This window comes from Sesamum indicum, linkage group LG12 (genome assembly GCF_000512975.1).
Source record: "Sesamum indicum cultivar Zhongzhi No. 13 linkage group LG12, S_indicum_v1.0, whole genome shotgun sequence".
Taxonomy (NCBI): Eukaryota; Viridiplantae; Streptophyta; class Magnoliopsida; order Lamiales; family Pedaliaceae; genus Sesamum; species Sesamum indicum.
In genome coordinates, this window is record NC_026156.1 from 655,600 (window position 1) to 674,441 (window position 18,842).

General features: G+C 40.7%; 3 protein-coding genes across 9 annotated transcripts in view; 2 read left to right on the forward strand and 1 right to left on the reverse strand.

The window, feature by feature from the left end:
• The window catches only part of LOC105174836 (AP-5 complex subunit zeta-1), a gene marked incomplete in the record, with an annotated part of 7,415 nt that extends 5,425 nt beyond the window's left edge, over window positions 1-1,990 (reverse strand). The window contains 4 exon segments of the mRNA XM_020698295.1: window positions 1-70; window positions 778-869; window positions 1,483-1,623; window positions 1,746-1,990. Of these exon segments, the coding sequence (XP_020553954.1) occupies window positions 1-70; window positions 778-869; window positions 1,483-1,623; window positions 1,746-1,856 (414 nt within the window).
• On the forward strand, window positions 4,693-8,036 carry LOC105174837 (F-box/LRR-repeat protein At3g58900). Of its 7 annotated transcripts, XM_020698297.1 has the most exons (6): window positions 4,693-4,785; window positions 5,428-5,490; window positions 5,776-6,385; window positions 6,497-6,652; window positions 6,727-7,016; window positions 7,655-8,036. In XM_020698297.1, exons 2-6 carry the CDS (start codon window positions 5,438-5,440, stop codon window positions 7,674-7,676), a joined length of 1,131 nt encoding a protein of 376 aa, XP_020553956.1. In that variant the 5' UTR covers window positions 4,693-4,785; window positions 5,428-5,437; the 3' UTR covers window positions 7,677-8,036. The 7 variants fall into 7 exon arrangements, with proteins under 7 accessions (XP_020553956.1, XP_011095357.1, XP_011095356.1 ...); XM_011097055.2 differs by having other exon boundaries at window positions 5,428-6,385; window positions 6,727-7,020; window positions 7,623-8,036; XM_011097054.2 differs by having other exon boundaries at window positions 5,428-6,385; window positions 6,727-7,020.
• LOC105175144 lies at window positions 9,178-11,211 on the forward strand. Its single transcript, XM_011097489.1, has one exon. The coding sequence runs from the start codon at window positions 9,178-9,180 to the stop codon at window positions 11,209-11,211; it is 2,034 nt and encodes a 677-aa protein (XP_011095791.1).

The window sequence follows — 18,842 nt, forward strand, 5'->3', positions numbered from 1 at the left end:
TAGCAGTTTTTCTTTGTTTGAGCTCAGAAATTCAAGAGTTGCCTCAGCAACAACTGGGTCTGCAAACTCACTGCAAGAATAATTAGAAAGGAGCAGGTGCATGACAACTATCAAATCGATAATTTCAGTCTACTCTACTGGCAAAAAATTCATGAGTAAAGAAAACCACAAATTAGAAGACAGAGACTTTGAATTGACCTTTATATCAATTTCTACTGATCCAGTAAAAGGTACGAACTTAGACAAGAAACCACTTAAAAACAATTTGATGAATGGGCATTTTAAATCTTTGGTGGCCTTTAGTTGCTTGGTATGGTAGTTCCTTGGGCATATGAAGTAAAAGCAACAGTTAAAAATCAAATGTTGCTCCATCAATCTCAAATCAGGAGATGAAGTACTCATTGTAAAGATGATGATTCTTTTCCTTTTTCTTCTTTAAAGTATCATTAAATCAACAATCATGGGCCAGATTAAACCCATCAAAAGCTACCAACAAACCAGTACCCAACAATGATTCGAAACTTATTGCATAAAGTGAAGTGGGAATCCAAGTGTTGAAGAGTTAAACTATGGACAACCTACTGCCTCTGCCAAGCACAAAGTCAAATTCTGTCGCGATTCCATATTTTTCCAATACTGGTATTACCAGTCTTTCGTTTTTCATTTGACACTGGAAAGAGAGCATACAGCTGGCAAAATATATAAGTGTAGGACGGATTACATGATATCTCCACTCTTTTTGAAATATAGACAAGAAAAGAAAATATTTTGCCTTACCGACTCAAACATGATCTGAAAAATGTCCGCAGACTAGGATCGGCATCATGTAATACTACATCTCCAAAATCAAGAAAAAACTGAAGAATTGCCTGAATGACAAATGATAAATTAGAGCACAAGTAAGCAGTTTGAATTAGCATTCATAACCTCTGTAATCGAAAGTTGCAAACTAATTCCCATACGACATTTGCGTCACAATGCATAAAAACCTCGCAATGGCACAATCCACATATATCTATGTGTGAATGAACGAGTAGGTAACTCTATACATGTGTATCGTCCGTAAGTAGTATTCTAGTGAACATAAGAAAAATGTTACACAGTTCAAAATGTCCGTAGGCATAAACATAATATTACATTAACTTAAGTGACTTTCCTTTCGTTAGTGGGTGTTTCATGGGCTCTTTGATGAGTGCTGCCAGTTGCATTTACTAGGATTGCATCATAAGCCCTCCAAAGACCAATGTAACCAAAAATAGAAAAAGAAAAAAAAAAAGATTCTTTGTTATAACCGAAAATTTAAATCACCCCGTTGAATTTAAAGTGAACTACTCTGGTAAGGTCATAAAATTGCATAATCAGATAATAAAAGGGGGGAAATTCTCATCGGACTGTCCACATTTTAGCTTTTTGACTTGTATATACTTTCATATATAACAAACAACTAAAAAAGAAAAAATAGTAAAAGAAAAAAGAGGGTACCAGCAAAAGAAGGCCGTTGGAGGTTCGACTCTGGGAAATTGAGGTAACGCAGCGCTGAAATATTTTGTTCAGATGGGGGTAAACCCTAGCCATCAATTCTTCTGCTTTCTCCGTTTTGCAGAGCTCATGCAACCTTTTGACCTACAAAATCAACACAAACATGAGAAGTTTAGACAAAAAATCACCAAAGAAAAATTGAAACACTGAACAAGAATCAGGAAAAAACAAAAAAAAGAAGACTGAAAGTAGAAAGAGAAATTAACGGAGTTCATAAGCGAAGGATCGGAAGCAGGGTCAGTGGCGTAATTGGAATCTCTGCCGGTGGACGACAACGATCGGAGATGAAATTCCCATTCTTTATCTCTATCCACCATTTTCAATTGCCTTTCTAGATAAATCTTTTAGCTTTTCCAATTGTATTAATCAGTCAAGGCTACAGGAAATGCACATTCATTCTCTCATTATTGTCGAGAAGCTTGCGAATTTTCAAGTGCTTCAGCACTACTTGCCAAACTGAATAAAGATCTTCTCTGGTCTTTTTAGCTTTTGATAATAATAGGGTAATAATTGATAATTAGAGATAATTCGAGGGGCAAACTGAAATTTACTTTCTGCGAATGTTTTGGAAAGTTATTGGGTATAGCTGAACATGTTATTATTTAAATTTGTTTGAGTATTGTCGAGTTTTAAAAATTATATCTTAAATTTAATTTAATTATTGATCTTAATCAAATTTCAAAGAACTTTAACAAAATTAAATATGAATTAAATTGGAGTAATTTGATACTTTTATATATATTATTGTTATTATACTCATACAATAGAGTTAGAGCTAAGCCCAAATTTTTTATTTAAATTTAATTTATTAAATTTAAATAAATTTTGATTGATATATTTTAATCAAATATCGAATAATTTAATTATTTTTTTAAATGGGAGAATCTTAACATGAGTTTGGGCGTCCCAAGAATTTAATTGATTAGCATAATTTTTTAAAAAAAAAATAAAACCTGGTATTATTTTTATATAATAATAATTAATGGGGATAATTGTATTTTTCTCCCCTAAGATTTTGTATAATTACACATAAATTTTTTATGATTTAAAAAATTATATTTAGGACTTCTAATATTTGTTTTGCCTAACAAATAACTCTTTAGATAAATAAATTTTTTTAAATTTTTAACAAATAAAAATTAATATTTTCATTAATCGAATGAAATACAAGCCCATTAACTCATGGGCCACAAACCACTATATATAATAAATGGGCCACCCAATTCCCAACCCATTTGCATGCTATATAAATCGAATTCTCACCAAACATTCTTCAATTAAAATGTTTCAAACATTTAAAAAAATGAAATAAAACTGAGATGCAACATTTATTATCAACAAATGTACTTAGATTTTATGGGTTCACTCATAACATCTCATGCAGATGAGAACATATTAATTTCAGGACAGAGCTCCACATTACAGCACTGTCAAGATTTGGGAAAGTTGCATCACAAATCATATAGATCTTAGGCTCAGGCTTATTGGTAGGGACTTCTCACTCTCCCCTGCATATCTTGGGCTTATGAGCCACGGACAAAAGGTCGAGACCTACTTCCACGCGGACGCGGACGGAATTTCTTGCAACTTATAACGGGACGACCTCATCAAGCAGAACGTGTACTTGAATTTGGATTCTGCCATTAGTCCACTCACCTGGACAAAATGCCAAGGTGATAACTACTATGATCAACACACGTCTCACACTTATAGGAAGATTCGTCATGATAGCCATACTTGCAAGGACCCGATTTTCAGAAGAAAGAATGAAGATCGCATCTACAAAATCAGCTACCCTAATGGAGGATCGGCTTCTGGGGTGGCTACTATCGAGAAATTTCTAATCCAGAGAGTGAAGAACACGACCACAAACGTGAATGACGTCAGATTTGGCTGCACAAAAAAGAGCAAAACATCAACTATGGCCCTAGTTCTGGTATCCTTCTTTGATCACTCAACTGAGCAGCATAATCAGAGGGCGATATTCTCCTACTCCTGGTTTCTACCTAAGGTTTGGCAATGATATTATCAAAGGCAAAGGCAAAGTAGAAATAGCCCCACTGGTGCAACATCTGTACTACCCCTATGCATATGCACTAGACTTGATTGACACAAGTCTTGGAAATCTTAGACTCAAAATTCACAAAGATGCTTTACACAATAATAGAACAAACACTGGTTTCCTCATTGACACCAACACTATACTCTCTAACATCCATCGAGCTGCTTACATTAGGATCCCAAGAGTACTCGTACAGGTTCGACAAGAAAATGTCTGCTGCAGTGCTACAAAATGCATTCAGGGTTGAGGCTTGAGCATGTGATTGTGTCCATGACATTTCATTTTAGGGTGCCGGCGGAGAGAGTTTTCCTTCTGAACAAGGACAATACTAGTTTCTGCCTGGGGCTGATGCCGACTGTGTTCGGAGCTATGCAACAGCACAACATGAGGTTTACATATGCTGTAAACAAAGGAACTGTCTCATTTTCGCCTGATGATTGTGTTGCTAGTGAGAAAGCATGAGTTCTTGATGCTGTCCTTATTATAAGTTTCGTTCAATTTTCTATTTCAAATTATATTGCAACTTTTATATCACTTAACTTACACAAACGCCAATGCATATAATTTTTTTCTTAAATTATATAAACGACATAATTTTTTTATATATTAATATGAATAGAAGATATGATAGGATTTAAAATAGAAAATTCAAATTGACGTCAATACAAACATGCTAAATTTATAAGAATCACATCTTATGTAATATAGACTAATATGATTTGTTTTAGCTTTTTAAGATGTTATATATGTTGGATTCGTTATGAGTATAAAATGTCGTTAGCGATTAGACTGTGTATCAACCAGGTAAATAATTGAAGCAGAAGGGATTTTTTTTACTTTAAATTGTTATTTCATTTTATACGTATTAATTTTTCCAGTAATATTTAATAAATTTAAATTTTAGAAAACTATATCTAAATCTAATCCCAGCTAGAATAAAAGATTAGTGAATACGAATAGATTTTGAATTTAGAAAATCATATATAAATCTAATCACAATCATGCCTAAGCCTCCTGTCAAAGTGAAAAACGTTTAAACGTAAAAGCGTTTTAGGATTAAGCTAAACTAAAAGCTGTTGACAATAAATATTACTCAAACACTCTGGAAATCGCCGATCCCCACGCCACTCCGTCCTCCCATCTTCGTCTGTAGTCTCTCGCCATGATCTTCTACTGTTATAATCGTATATCTATGCTATACTCCTCTCTCTCTCTCACTCTATATATATATACATGTGTGTGTGTGTATCTATATCTCTCTGTCTGTCTTGCTCCTGTTATAGCTAATGTCTCTAACCCCAGATTCTTATTATATTTGGGGAAAAAGGGGTGCGGGGTTTTGGTTAATCAAATGTTTTCTTTTCTTGGACGTGTCTGGAAATGCAATAATGTTTTTCTAACCTCGTATGCTTTACATAAATGTTCGCGGACATCCTAGCGTTGTGTTTCTTAAATTGATTGCTGCATTACCCTCTTTATGGATCTTTTTTTCTGTTAATTTCTGTGTTTAAAGAACATTCGCCATGTGGGTTCGTTCTACGGTCTTGAATGTATTCATGGGTTGGGGAAGTTTTTGAGTTTGAGTGAAACATTTTCTATCAGGGAGGAATCCTGGGGCGTTGATTCTCCAACTTTAGAGGCAATACAGGATACCTGAAATCTCAGTAGTGTTGTTTTGGGCGACATTCTGGTTTCTTGGCTGTTAGCTTGTGCTCATAATTTTTAGCTTTTCCATTTTTTGGCTTCTGTTAGGTAATGGTAAGCATACATATACTGTTAAGCACTAAAGAAACTCTAATAACACCTTTTTGTTTTCTCTGAAAAAGGGATGGATTGATGGGAAGCTTTAAAGTGATGAAGGTATCTACAGAGCAGATAATTGATGATGGGTATGACAAAATCAGCCTTTTACCTGATTGCATCCTTCATGATATTCTGTCCTATCTTCCTACTAAAGAGGCTGTGTCAACATGTGTGCTATCTAAAAGATGGAAGTACTTATGGACTTCTGTTCCCAGCATCAACTTTGATGATTCGTTGCTGTACTCTAGTCAGTTTGACTTTTGGCATCCACTTGATGTCACGCGTTTCATGACTTTTGTTGAGAGGGTGCTTCTACTAAGAGACACATCTGACGTGAAAAGATTCCGCCTTTCTTGTCGTGTTTGTTTCAGTGCATCTCGTGTCAATGAATGGATTTTAGCTGCTATCAGGCGAAATGTTCAAGAGCTTGATCTTTGCCTTTTTGTGGAGGAACCTTTTGCGCTACCCAGTTGCGTTTTTGATAATGAATTGCTCACAGTCCTAAGATTAGAAATGAATTGTACCCTTCAGCTGCCTCCTCGAATTTCTTTCCCATGCCTTAGAACATTGCACCTTTGTCTTGTCACATTTCCTAATGATAACTTGATGCAAACTCTATTCTCTAGTTGTCCATTTCTAGAAGAATTGGCTGTGTTAGATTGTGAATGGATGAATTTGAGGAGTATCTCGATAACTATGCCTTCACTTAAGGTCTTAATAATAGATGATTTGCCATTTTGTTCGGTCGATGATCTTCGGGGTTGTGATATCAAGATTGATGCTGGAAATCTGATATTCTTCAAGTACAGTGGTTATCTATCAAATAAGATCAATTTATATGGTCTTTCTTCGTCGGCACTAGCATTAATTCACATCCCAAACCATTGTGGGAGGCAGCGGGAGATTGCTTGTCGAACCATCAAGCTGTTTGGAGGGCTGAGAAACGTTAGTAGCTTGAGAATATCCAGCGGCACCATTGAGGTAATAGGTGATGCGAGATGCATTTTTAATGTTAGACAACATTGGTTTATTATTGATGATTGTTGTTGTTTTTTCCTACCATGCTAACCCTATTGCTATTTCATGGTGAAGTCTCTCTTTCTTGTGGAGCACGTGATGGATCGCCTTCCAGTGTTTGAGAACCTGACCCTCTTGGAGTTAAGGGGGGAATTTGGGGAGCATTCTACCAAGCTGTTGATAAAGTTTCTACAATGCTTGCCTAAGTTAGAATCTCTTGATTTTTGCGAGGTAGATAATGAGGACAAGAAATCAACCTTAGCATTTAAAATACTCAACAACTAAGTGGTTGTTCTTGCATCTAGGGACTTGGTCGCTGTGAAGACAGTTCCAGGCTGACATCAGTTCCGAATTGTGTCTTGTCGAGTCTCAAGACAGTTAACTACCGGAACCTCCATGGGACTAATAGAGAAATATGGTTTATGAAGTTTTTGCTGGAAAATGCAATTGTATTGGAGAAAATGAATGTATTTTGGTCCAATAGTTCCTCTCGTGATCAAATCAGCCGAAAGGAAATCAACAATCAGTTGCATACACTCTATAGAGGCTCCAAGAATTCTGCACTTACTGTTCACATGAAACCTCCATGTAGCTTGTAGGTAAATTTTCCAAGCTCAGTTTTTTCCTCTTTTAGATGTTACTTGCCGAAAAGTTATCTTTATTTATTTCCCCTTTCCTCAAGTTGGGGCACTTGTCATATGTGTGTGGAAGATAGAGTGGTTCTATTCAGGTTTCTCAGATGCATACTTCTTATCTATAACGAATTTGACAACATTAAAATGAATGATAAAAACCAGAATTTTGAAGCCTTTCTCTCATAACTAATAATTGCACGAATGACTTTTATTTTGGCGTGCCGCCAGCCCTTATCCTCCATTCCTCCTAATACAAAAAAAGAAAAAAAAAGAAAAAAGGAAAATGGTTATGCTTTTCCATTTCTGCATGTTTGCTTATCAGAACATGATAACTCTCTGCAGATTTATTGCCTTCTGTGTCCTTTCCTACTATTTACTTCCCCATGCCCTTGTGCATTTCACTGCAAACTGAATCCACTTCTGATCAAACTGCTGGACCATTTGTGGAGTTGGTATTGTGGTTTAAATCATTCGAATTTGGTAAACTATTCATTTCGTTAAATTGATCTTTTGCCAATTTAGTTTACACATGCCTTGTTTCTTTATGGAGTATGTTATATCTCCAGATGACTGTTTAGTCACTGACGCCATCTCACAGGCGCACCATGTCCATTTGCTGATCTGCTCACACTAACACCACCTTCAATGAACCAGTCGCTAGCTGCTGATGTATCTTGCTTGAGGTTTTTTGTGTTACTTCTGTTCAACATTGGAACATCAGAACTACCAGAAGACCCCCAACTTACTGACGTTCATGGGCTGCCCTTTACTGATGAATTTTGTTTGACATATAGCTTTTGAATAGTTGTTCATATATGTATATTGATGCCCATAATGTCATACTAGTCAAAACTTGGGTGTTTTTGTTTAATGTATTCTCAAGCGGTAGATTCCTTCAGTGTCTTTGATTTCATGACGGGGTGCCATTGTCCATTTTGTCGTTTACAAAGAAATTTGAATGCATAGATGGTGTTGGCACATCTTGGAGTATTGACTTCGTATCTTGATTTAGGAAAGCTATCTATTAGTATATGTCACTATTGTATTGGCTCCATTTTCAACTACATGATCGGAATGACGAGGTTTATATACATGTGGGCATTAGAGTATGTGCGGAGAAATGTTGACCTACATATGGAAGTAGGTGAACAAGTGTGGAAATGGGAGCTCGCAGGTTCCCCAGAATATGCCTTTTTAGACGGACGGATGAGTTGTCGATATAACAAGGCTATGTATATATCCTTCACTAAAGTAGCAGACTTTTGTTTTACTTAGGAGCTTTTCTCAGGCTGACTGTGGAGATATTCAACAGTACACAATCAAATTGGAGTGTGGCATTTACAGTCCAGTCCAAGGTTCAAAGTTCAAACAAATTAAGCCAACAGCAGTTTGGAATTTTCTCCGCCTGCCCCTTTTGAATACAAGAACAAGCTTGCTTTTCCCTATGTCTCTTCCTTTTTCAGCAAAAGTTAATAACCAAAAAGGAGGCTGACAGCAAAATCATAGATGTCCTACTCCATCACTGTTTCTTTGTAATTGAATTTTCTTTACCAATTTTTTCAGTTGATAATGCGACATCCTGATTTAAAATTATTACTATTTGATGCTGATGATGGTGATGTTATAAAAGACCAATATACCCTTCAGACGAGGGTAAAACAGTCTACACAATTTGAAGGTCTTTGACCAAGGGTCAATCCTTTGGTAGTGAGCGTACTTTACTTGACTCCTAAAAATGAGGACGCTTAAACACCATTCACGGATAGTGGATACTGAACGTGGATACTCAGATAAGCTTACTGATATCACTGGATAACAGGGTATATAAAGGAAGAGGTCGCGGGGTACCAAGAGAGGTTTTTTTGGCGAGGTCTTGAGTTTATCATCTTCACTTAACCTTGAGAGTTATCTCACATATATACACCAAAACTAACTTGAGCGTCGGAGCACCTACGCCGGGATCAACCCCGGCTAAGTGACGTTCGTTCCTTGCTTGCAGATTACCTTCTAAATTACGAACGCAGAGCAGGTTGCTGGCTTGGAAAGGAGCTGAATTTTCGAGCCGGATCATTTGGCGCCGTCTGTGGGAACGAAGGTGACGGATAAGAATACAGTTGAGAAATGGAAACTCCGGCAGAAGACCCAACACCAATTGCACATCCATCCCGACAAGAGATAGATACACCCATGACCGGTCGAGAGGAAACGGTACAATTGACACGGCGGGAACTGCAACAGATGATGGAAGAGGCGGGGAGAAAAGCCCTGGTGGCCTACGAGCGAAGAACGGCAACCCCGTTAGAAAGAGAAGTGGCAGGAAAAAGGCTGTTTCAAGAAGGAGAAGATGCCCGAGATAACGAAGGAATGAGTCGACCAGGAGCAAATCGGAAGGGTCCCTTGCCCTCAGACGTAGGGTCCAGTAGCAGGGCTCCAAGTCGTCCTAGGGGACCGGCTATCTCCCGAGCAGAAGTAGACAATGTTAGTAAACAGATTGCTTTGCTGGGAAAGCAAATTGACGAACTTAAAAAAAGAGGAGAGATAGTGGCACAGCATCGGAACTCACCTTTCGCCAATCAGATCCTTATTGAAACTGTGAATCCCGGTTTTAGGATGCCGGACCTCCCAAAATATGATGGAACACGGGATCCACAAGAACATATAGCTGCTTTTGATATGGTAATGAACTTATACGGGCAGGCCAGTTCCATAGTTGCTAAACTATTCGTTACTACGTTGACAGGAAAAGCTCAGGAATGGTTCATGAACTTGCCACCGGGTAGTATAGAGTCATATGAGCATCTGGTGCAGAAATTCGCATTCCATTTCGCTTCCAAAAGAAAGCAGAAGAGATCGGCCACGCATTTATTTACTATCCGCCAAGGAGAGAGTGAGAGTCTGAAAAGCTTCATGGGACGTTTTAATAACGAAACGTTGGAAGTGCAGGATCTTAGGATAGACATGATGACTAGTATCTTAATCCATGGATTGAAAAAAGGAGTTTTTGCATCGGCTTTAGCACGGGACCCGCCTGTCGATACAGAGCAGTTGATGGCAATGGCACAAAAGTATATTGATGAAGAGGAGATGAATGCAATGAAGGATGAGGAGTGGAGAGTAACAACAGAACGAGCCAGAGATGGAAGATTCGCTAGAGATCGAGATGTGCGATCAAAAAAGGAGAGGGAAAAGGAACCACCCTACCAGCCGAAATATAGCAGGTATACTCCTTTAAATATGACCAGGGCCAAAGCTCTCATGATGGTAGAAAAAGATAAGATATTGATGTGGCCGAAGCATACAAGGGTTACTCCAGCCAAAAGAAACTCGAACAAGTACTGTCGGTTTCATCGAGAGAGAGGGCATGATACAGAGGAGTGCTATCAATTGAAGGATGAGATAGAGCGATTGGTGCGACAAGGGTATTTTCGGAGACATAACCCCCATAATTTTGAAAGAAGACATGATCGCAGAGGCAGATCGAGAAGTAGAGATCACCGGTCAAATTGGGCAGAAGATCGAAGGAACCAGACGATGGCGGAGAATGCGCCTGTGAAAGGCATCATCCATACTATTGCTGGAGGATCAGAGGGATGGTCGAGAAGAGCTAGAAGGAAATTTGAGAGAGAGACTAGGTGGGAGCGGCGTAAGCAAGGGGTACACACGACAAGTAACCCCGAGATCGTGTTTGGAGATCAAGATGCTGGGACCAGGATCGTGACAGATAATGATCCAATGGTGATACGAATGGACATAGCAAATTTTACAGTCCACAAGGTTCTGATAGACAACGGGAGTTCAGCAGATATAATATTTAAGGAGGTGTTGAATAAGATGGGACTTGATAATGTAAGGCTGGAACCAGTAAACATTCCCTTGGTAGGATTTGGAGGAAGCGAGGTCGCATCACTTGGGACGGTGGAGTTACCTGTATCTTTGGGAGAAGAACCAAAACGCAAAACATTGATGGTAAAATTTTTAGTTGTGGACATGCCTTTTGCTTACAATGTTATCCTGGGGAGACCTGGGCTTAATTCTTTCAGGGCGGTGGTATCAACGTATCACCTCAAGATGAAGTTTCCCACGGCATCGGGAATAGGGGAGGTCGTGTGCGATCAGATCGAAGCCAAAAGGTGTTATAGTGTATCTCTGACATGAGAAAAGAAAGCCCCAGAGTATGAAGAACGAAGATTGGCAGACGCTGAAAGCGGGGAGAATAGAGCCAGTTGATCATAAAGAGGTGGAGTTGATACAAGGAGACCCGACCAAGGTCACCAAGATAGGAACCAACTTGGGGCAGTTCGAGGGAGCGATGATTACTTTTTTAAGGTGTAATGTTGATATGTTTGCATGGGATCCGTCCGATTTTCGGGGTATAAACCCGGAGGTGATAGTACACAGGCTAAATGTGGACCCATCCATGCGACCTGTCCAACAGAAGAAGCGAACCTTCGGAGCTGAGAAAAACGCGATCATTGAGGGAGAGGTGAATAAATTGCTTAAAGCAGGGTATGTATCCGAGGTTCAATACACGGATTGGCTGGCTAATGTGGTCGTGGTGCCGAAACCAGGAGGTAAGTGGAGAATGTGTACAGACTTTACGGATCTCAACAAGGCATGCCCGAAAGACCCCTACCCACTGCCGAGGATTGATGTCCTAGTCGATTCGACGGCCGGGTATAGGACATTTTCCATGATGGATGCGTATCAGGGATATCATCAGATTTTTATGGCACCAGAAGATCGAATAAAAACCTCCTTTGTAACTGACCGTGGGATTTATTGTTATAACGTTATGCCTTTTGGATTGAAAAATGCAGGGGCAACGTACCAAAGGTTGGTGAACAAAATGTTTGCCCAGCAGATAGGAAAAACCATGGAGGTGTATGTGGATGATATGCTGGTCAAAAGTCAACAACCAGATGAACACCTGGAGCATTTGAAGGCAGCCTTTGCGATCATGAGAGAACATGGGATGAAGCTTAATCCCAACAAATGTACATTCGGTGTTGGTGGGGGCAAATTTCTCGGATACATGGTTAGCGAACGTGGGATTGAGGCTAACCCAGAGAAGATAGAAGCCATACTGAATCTGAAGTCACCTACATCCATCAAAGAAGTTCAAAAGTTGACAGGTAGAATTGCTTCTCTTAATCGCTTCATTTCTAGGTCTGCAGACCGCAATTTACATTTCTTTAAGATATTGAGGAAAGTGAAAGGGTTTAAGTGGACCGAGGAATGCGAGCAAGCTTTTCAAGAGTTAAAAATTTATTTGAGATCGCCGCCTCTTCTGGCGAACCCTAAAGAAGGGGATGTGTTATATCTTTATTTGGCTGTTTCTGATGATGCGGTTAGTTCGGTATTGATAAAAGAGGAGGGAAAGGTTCAGAACCCGGTGTATTACGTGAGTAAGATGTTGCAAGGAGCGGAAACTAGATATGCGGAGATCGAGAAGTTAGCATTGGCGGTTGTGGTGACGGCCAGGAAGCTAAGGCCATACTTTCAATCGCATCGAATAGTGGTAAGAACTAATCATCCGCTCCGAAACATTCTTACTCGACCAGAGGCTTCGGGTAGAATGATAAAGTGGGCGGTCGAGTTGGGAGAATTCGATATCACTTATCAGGGTCGAACGGCAGAGAAAGCTCAGACATTGGCGGATTTCATGGTGGAGATATCCGGTGTTCAGAAAGGTACGGAAACATGGATGTTGCATGTGGACGGATCCTCTAATGCAAACAATGGTGGAGCAGGAATACTGATCGAAGGGCCAGGAGGAATGGAGATCGAGGTCGCTGTTCGGCTGTCCTTTCCCGTTACAAATAATGAAGCCGAATACGAAGCCTTACTCTTGGGTTTGGAGCTAGCATTGGAAGCTGGAGCACACATTCTCGAAGTCTATACTGACTCGCAGCTAGTCGCTATGCAGGTGGAAGGACTATACGAAACTAAAGAAAGATCTATGGCAGATTATTTGAAGAAAGCGAAGGAGGGGATGCAGAAATTCTCCCAGTGCAATATTCAGCAAATCCCCAGGAGTGAGAATGAAAGAGCCGATGCGTTATCAAAATTAGGGGCTACGCTAGCAGGAATAAAGGACAGAAAAATCACGGTGATGATAAAGGAGCGATCCGCGATCTCAGAAGGAATGGAGACCAATGTAGTGACTCCAAGATGTCTGTGGATTGAAGATATATCGACATACCTGAGGGAGGGGATCTTGCCTACTGATGCCGGGCAGGCTAGACGCATTAAGTTCAAAGCTCCAAGATTTACCTTAATAGGGACGCAATTGTATAAAAGAACAATCGAGGGACCCCTCCTCAAATGCTTAGAGGACGCCCAAGCCAGGTATGTTCTACAAGAAATTCATGAAGGGAACTGTGGAAATCATTCGGGAGCCAGATCCTTAGCTCTGAAAGTAACCCGACAGGGATACTTTTGGCCCACAATGATGAAAGACTGCAAGGAGTTTGTACGCAGATGTGAGAAGTGCCAGAAATTCGCTTCGCAGATTCACACCCATGCAGTGCCGATGACCCCAGTTCCAATTACATGCCCATTCGATCAATGGGGTATAGATATAATGGGGCCATTTCCTCCAGCTCGAGCTCAGAAGAAGTTTGTCATAGTTGCTGTGGAATACTTCTCAAAATGGGTGGAGGCAGAAGCTGTCTCAAAAATCACGGAAAGGGAAGCAATAAATTTTATATGGAAGAACATAATCTGCAGATTCGGGATACCTCGGGTGTTGATATCCGATAATGGGACCCAATTTCAAGGAAGAAAAATAACGGCGTGGCTACATGAACTGAAAATACAGCAAAATTTCACGGCGGTCGGACATCCCCAATCGAATGGTCAAACGGAGGTCACAAATAGAACCATATTGCAGCATCTGAAAGCCAGGCTGAGATCGAAGACAGACTGGAGCGAGGAACTCCCAGGAGTACTATGGGCTTATAGAACAACCCCTAGAAGCTCAACAGGTGAGACTCCATTTTCTTTAGTTTATGGTTCTGAAGCTGTAATTCCTGCAGAGATAGGAGAAGAATCGCAAAGGATTATGAATTTCGATCCACAGACAAATGGAGAACAACGAGCATTCGACCTGGACATACTGGAGGAAAAAAGAGAGGCAGCACGAATCAGGATGTTGCACCATAAAAGCCTAATGCTGAGGGGTCATAATAGATGCGTGAAGCCCAGGTCGTTACAGGTTGGAGACCTGGTGTTGAGGAAAGTGGAAGTTTCGAAGCACGTGGGAAAACTCGATCCCAACTGGGAAGGGCCTTTCAAGGTTATTGAGATCGTCGGAAAAGGGACATACAAATTACAAGATGCTCAAGGCAACGAAGTACCCAGACCATGGAACATACAGAATCTCAAGAAATTCTATGTTTAAAAGTTCCTTAAAAGGAAAGCCTGAGAAAGGCACTTTAGCTCAAAAATGTTAGCTTCGAGGTAGGCTAATCTGTGAAAGATTACAAAGCATACACTCTGTAAAAGACCGATAGGTCTGGTAGCCTGTGAAAGGTTAGAATACAACCTGGAAAAGGTTAATGGAAGTTCTTTTCTTTTGTTCGTGAAACCTGTGAGCAAAATCTTCTATACAAGCAAAGAAATAGAAACGTTAAACTGAATCTGTGAAAGATCGATATAATACGATTAGAGAAATGGGTATTACACAAGGCAGAAAGTTCATAAAGATTTACATCTTTTCTATCTCATCTAGTAAAACGGAAAATTCATCCTCAGTATGGGGGGAGTCGTCTTCATCGGGTAAAGGTTGAAGGTTGGCATCAAGACAAGGATTCAGGCGTGAAGTATCAAAACCCGGGGCGAAGCCGTGCAGAAATGTCGTTTGGGACTTACACCGGTCAAACCCTTGCATCAGGTAATCGGCTGCTTTAACTTCTACGGCAGTATCAAAAGTTGAGGTTTTTAAGAAGTCCCGGACGCCACTAAGGCGAGCTTCGCGGATTCTCTGCGCGTATTCCTCAGAGTTGAGGAAGGATTCGCGACCTTCAAGAGTTCCCGCGATCTTCCCCGCGGCATGACCAGCTTCGAATCCCCTCTTTTCCCCAAGAGCTGTCGCTTTCTCGGTTTCAGAAGCCATTTGAGTCTCTAACTCCTTAATGCGGGCTTCCATCAACGACCTCGACCGTAACCATTCTTCTTCCTTGGATGGGAAAGTTGAAATCTGGGCCCTCAACTCTCGATTAGCATGGTCGGCTCGGAGATAATTTTGACGAAAACCGGCACATTTCAAAGTTAAACCTCGGATAAAATTTGCCGTCTAGCAAGAAAATAGGAGGGTCAGATACAGTGAAGAAAAAAGAAAGAGGAAGTTGGAAGAAAAAAAATACCTGAACTAAGGAATGGGCACAGTGCTCCTCCATTCGGGTGAAAGGGGTGTGTAAAAGAGCAGCTTGATCGATAGGGAGGCAGTTCGCGTCATACAACTCCCAGGAATCCTGCCCTGATCGGGTTTTGAAGACAGAACTTCGAGGCGAGATCTGCCAGTCAGGAACCCATTTTTCACCTTCCAGGTGAGCTCGAGGATGATCTGCACCCCGTAGGTCTAACCGGGCAGCCCTCCAACATTCTGTTACACTCCGCAGTACGTTCATATCCCTTTCTTCTTCTCGCCTAATTTCTTCGGATGGTATTTCTCCCTCACCAGATTGAGAGGGTGATCGAATGGAGTTGGGACGAAGGGGAGACTTACCACGGGACTTCCGTTTCCTCGAGGTTTCCGCAAGGTCTTCGACAGGCAAGAGGTTATCGTGCGACCTCGCGCTGAAGGGAGGGATTATGGAGGCAGGTTGACGAAAACCTCTAGAGGGTGTTTCCTCGCTACCTATCTCGATGGGAGTAGGTCCCGTAGACGGGGGAACATCTGCATCGGGGGTCGAGGAACCCGCAGGGGTAGGATGGGAAGAGGTTTCTGGCACGACACTCCGAGCGCGAGATCGAGCTTCGAATTGAGCTCGAAGTCGACGATTGAGACGGGCTTGGCTTACCATACTTACTGCACATAGAAAAAGAAGGGTGAATAGAGAAAAAATTGACAAGTCAGACAGAATAAAATCTGGAAAGGTATATCACCTAAGGAACCCTCCACCTGGAGGGGAGCAGGTGTTAAGTGAGCAAGCCAAAGAATTTCTTCTACTAAAAGCTTCTTCGGGTTATACCGATAGGTGGTGATGCTGCTTATTTGATCCCCATCTAATCCCTCACCTTCGGTCAAAGGGGTCGGTTTGTCTACCTTCCAATCGAGGGAAAAAGGCCACTGACGACCAATAGGAGTTTTGACAAAAACGAATTTGGTTTTCCAGGGACCAACATTGGAAGCAAGAGGATCGAGGAATCTACATTCTTTACGGGAAGTTAGGTAGAAAAAGCCGGCGTCCCCAGACCGTGCGGAGGTAGTAAAAGAGTACAAAGACCAGAAATTCTCAAAACTTGGCTCAAACCTATGTACCCGCATAACGATGACGAAGAGGATAATATGTCGAATCGAATTGGGGGATAGTTGCATAGGGCATATGTCTAGACGGCGTAAGATATGGGCTACGCAAGGAGCTAAAGGAAAACGCAACCCAGCCTCAAAATGATGCAAGGAAAAAGAACAGAAGCCAGGTGGAGGTCGGTGCATACGATCAGTAGGACCGGGGAGGAGTATTTCATAATTGGAAGGGATAAAAAATTTCTCCCTTATAGTTTGAATCGATAACCTCACAGTACTAGATAGCTCCATCCAAGGGTTTTGCTGCAAAGTAGAGGGAGAGTACTCGGGTGCAGGAGCTTGGTTAGAATCAGACCTAACCAAAGAGGCGGAAGGGCGAGACCCACGTCTAGAAGGTACTAAGTCTCTAAGGAGGATATCAGAAGGGGCAGACGAGGAAGAGACAGCAGCAGAATTAGATCCTATATCGGAAAGATTAGGAGAAGACATAGTACCTGGAATTGGGGACCGAGGGCGGACAGGAAAATGCGACGAAGAAGACACCGGAAGAAAGCTACGGGAGAGGAGATTCTTCAGGTCAGCAACGCTTGGGAGTATAGGGGAAGGAAGAGGCAATTTGAAAGGAATTAGTATATATATTACGAGGAAGGCGGTTTCAAATTCGACCGTTAGCCTATCAGTGAATGACATCTGTATTTCAGAAAAGGTATAAAAGGCAGAAGCGACCGATGAGCGACACGTGTAAGGTCGAAAACGCTCCGAGATCATGTCAGCAGGCGGATGAGACTTTTCGAATGCTAAGGTGATGTCATTCGAAAAGTGGGGGAGTAATGATGATGGTGATGTTATAAAAGACCAATATACCCTTCAGACGAGGGTAAAACAGTCTACACAATTTGAAGGTCTTTGACCAAGGGTCAATCCTTTGGTAGTTACATGAGCGTACTTGACTCCTAAAAATGAGGACGCTTAAACACCATTCACGGATAGTGGATACTGAACGTGGATACTCAGATAAGCTTACTGATATCACTGGATAACAGGGTATATAAAGGAAGAGGTCGCGGGGTACCAAGAGAGGTTTTTTTGGCGAGGTCTTGAGTTTATCATCTTCACTTAACCTTGAGAGTTATCTCACATATATACACCAAAACTAACTTGAGCGTCGGAGCACCTACGCCGGGATCAACCCCGGCTAAGTGACGTTCGTTCCTTGCTTGCAGATTACCTTCTAAATTACGAACGCAGAGCAGGTTGCTGGCTTGGAAAGGAGCTGAATTTTCGAGCCGGATCAATTACCTTCTAAATTACGAACGCAGAGCAGGTTGCTGGCTTGGAAAGGAGCTGAATTTTCGAGCCGGATCAGATGCACATAAGAAAAATAATATATAAATATATACATATGTAGAGAGTGTGAAAAGCAAATAAGTATGATCTTTGTTTCATTCTTGAAAACATACATTTGGCATTGTGGAACATTAGAATTGATGATGGGAATTTCCTAGGGTAATCAAAACTTGTATAATTGTCATTCCTATAACATACATTGTTTTGGCTAATTCTAGCATATTTGAATTCTTGTTCCTAATAGCTGGCGTAGCACATCAATCTTAAACTAATTGATAAGTAGAAAACTTGGTAGACCTTTAACGTATAGGCACCGAATCAACCACTATCTTCTCATCAGCCATAGTTTTCTCCCACCTAAACTTCTTGACCTAGTGATGCATGAACACAGTATTTCCAAGCGGGCATACTCCTTTTCGGATCACATACTCGGATCACGTGCATGACCTCGAGTTTTCTCTCTAGTATAACTGCAATATAAACATATTTCGTGGAAATATATATATATATATATATGTAATGTGTGTGTGTGTGTGAATGTAATATTCTTACCTTCCAGTCTTTTGAAATGGTGAAACCGTTGTAAGAAAAATCAACAATGGCTTCTCTGAAAGCTCCTTGGAGGGGCGGTGCGAGTGAATGAAAATTTCATGGTGCATGAAAACTTCCAAAAACATTGTGTATGAAGAAGTTAGGGTATGAAATTTGGAAGTTTTCTATTCATCAATTAGTTTTAGAGGGAATAAGGTGAAATTACTTAAATATCCTTTAAAAAATAGCCCAAAAGCAGTTGTTCCTCAAAAGGGAATATTCCCCTATATTTGCTGAAAATAAAAAAAAAAAAAAAAGCTAAGTACTAGAAATAGAAAGGTTGGATGGTGACTTGTCAAAAAAATAATTGGGGGTAAAAAGTTAAAACGACCCAAAATTGGGGGTGTTTTAACCAAAAGAAAAAGAACAAGAAAGTTTA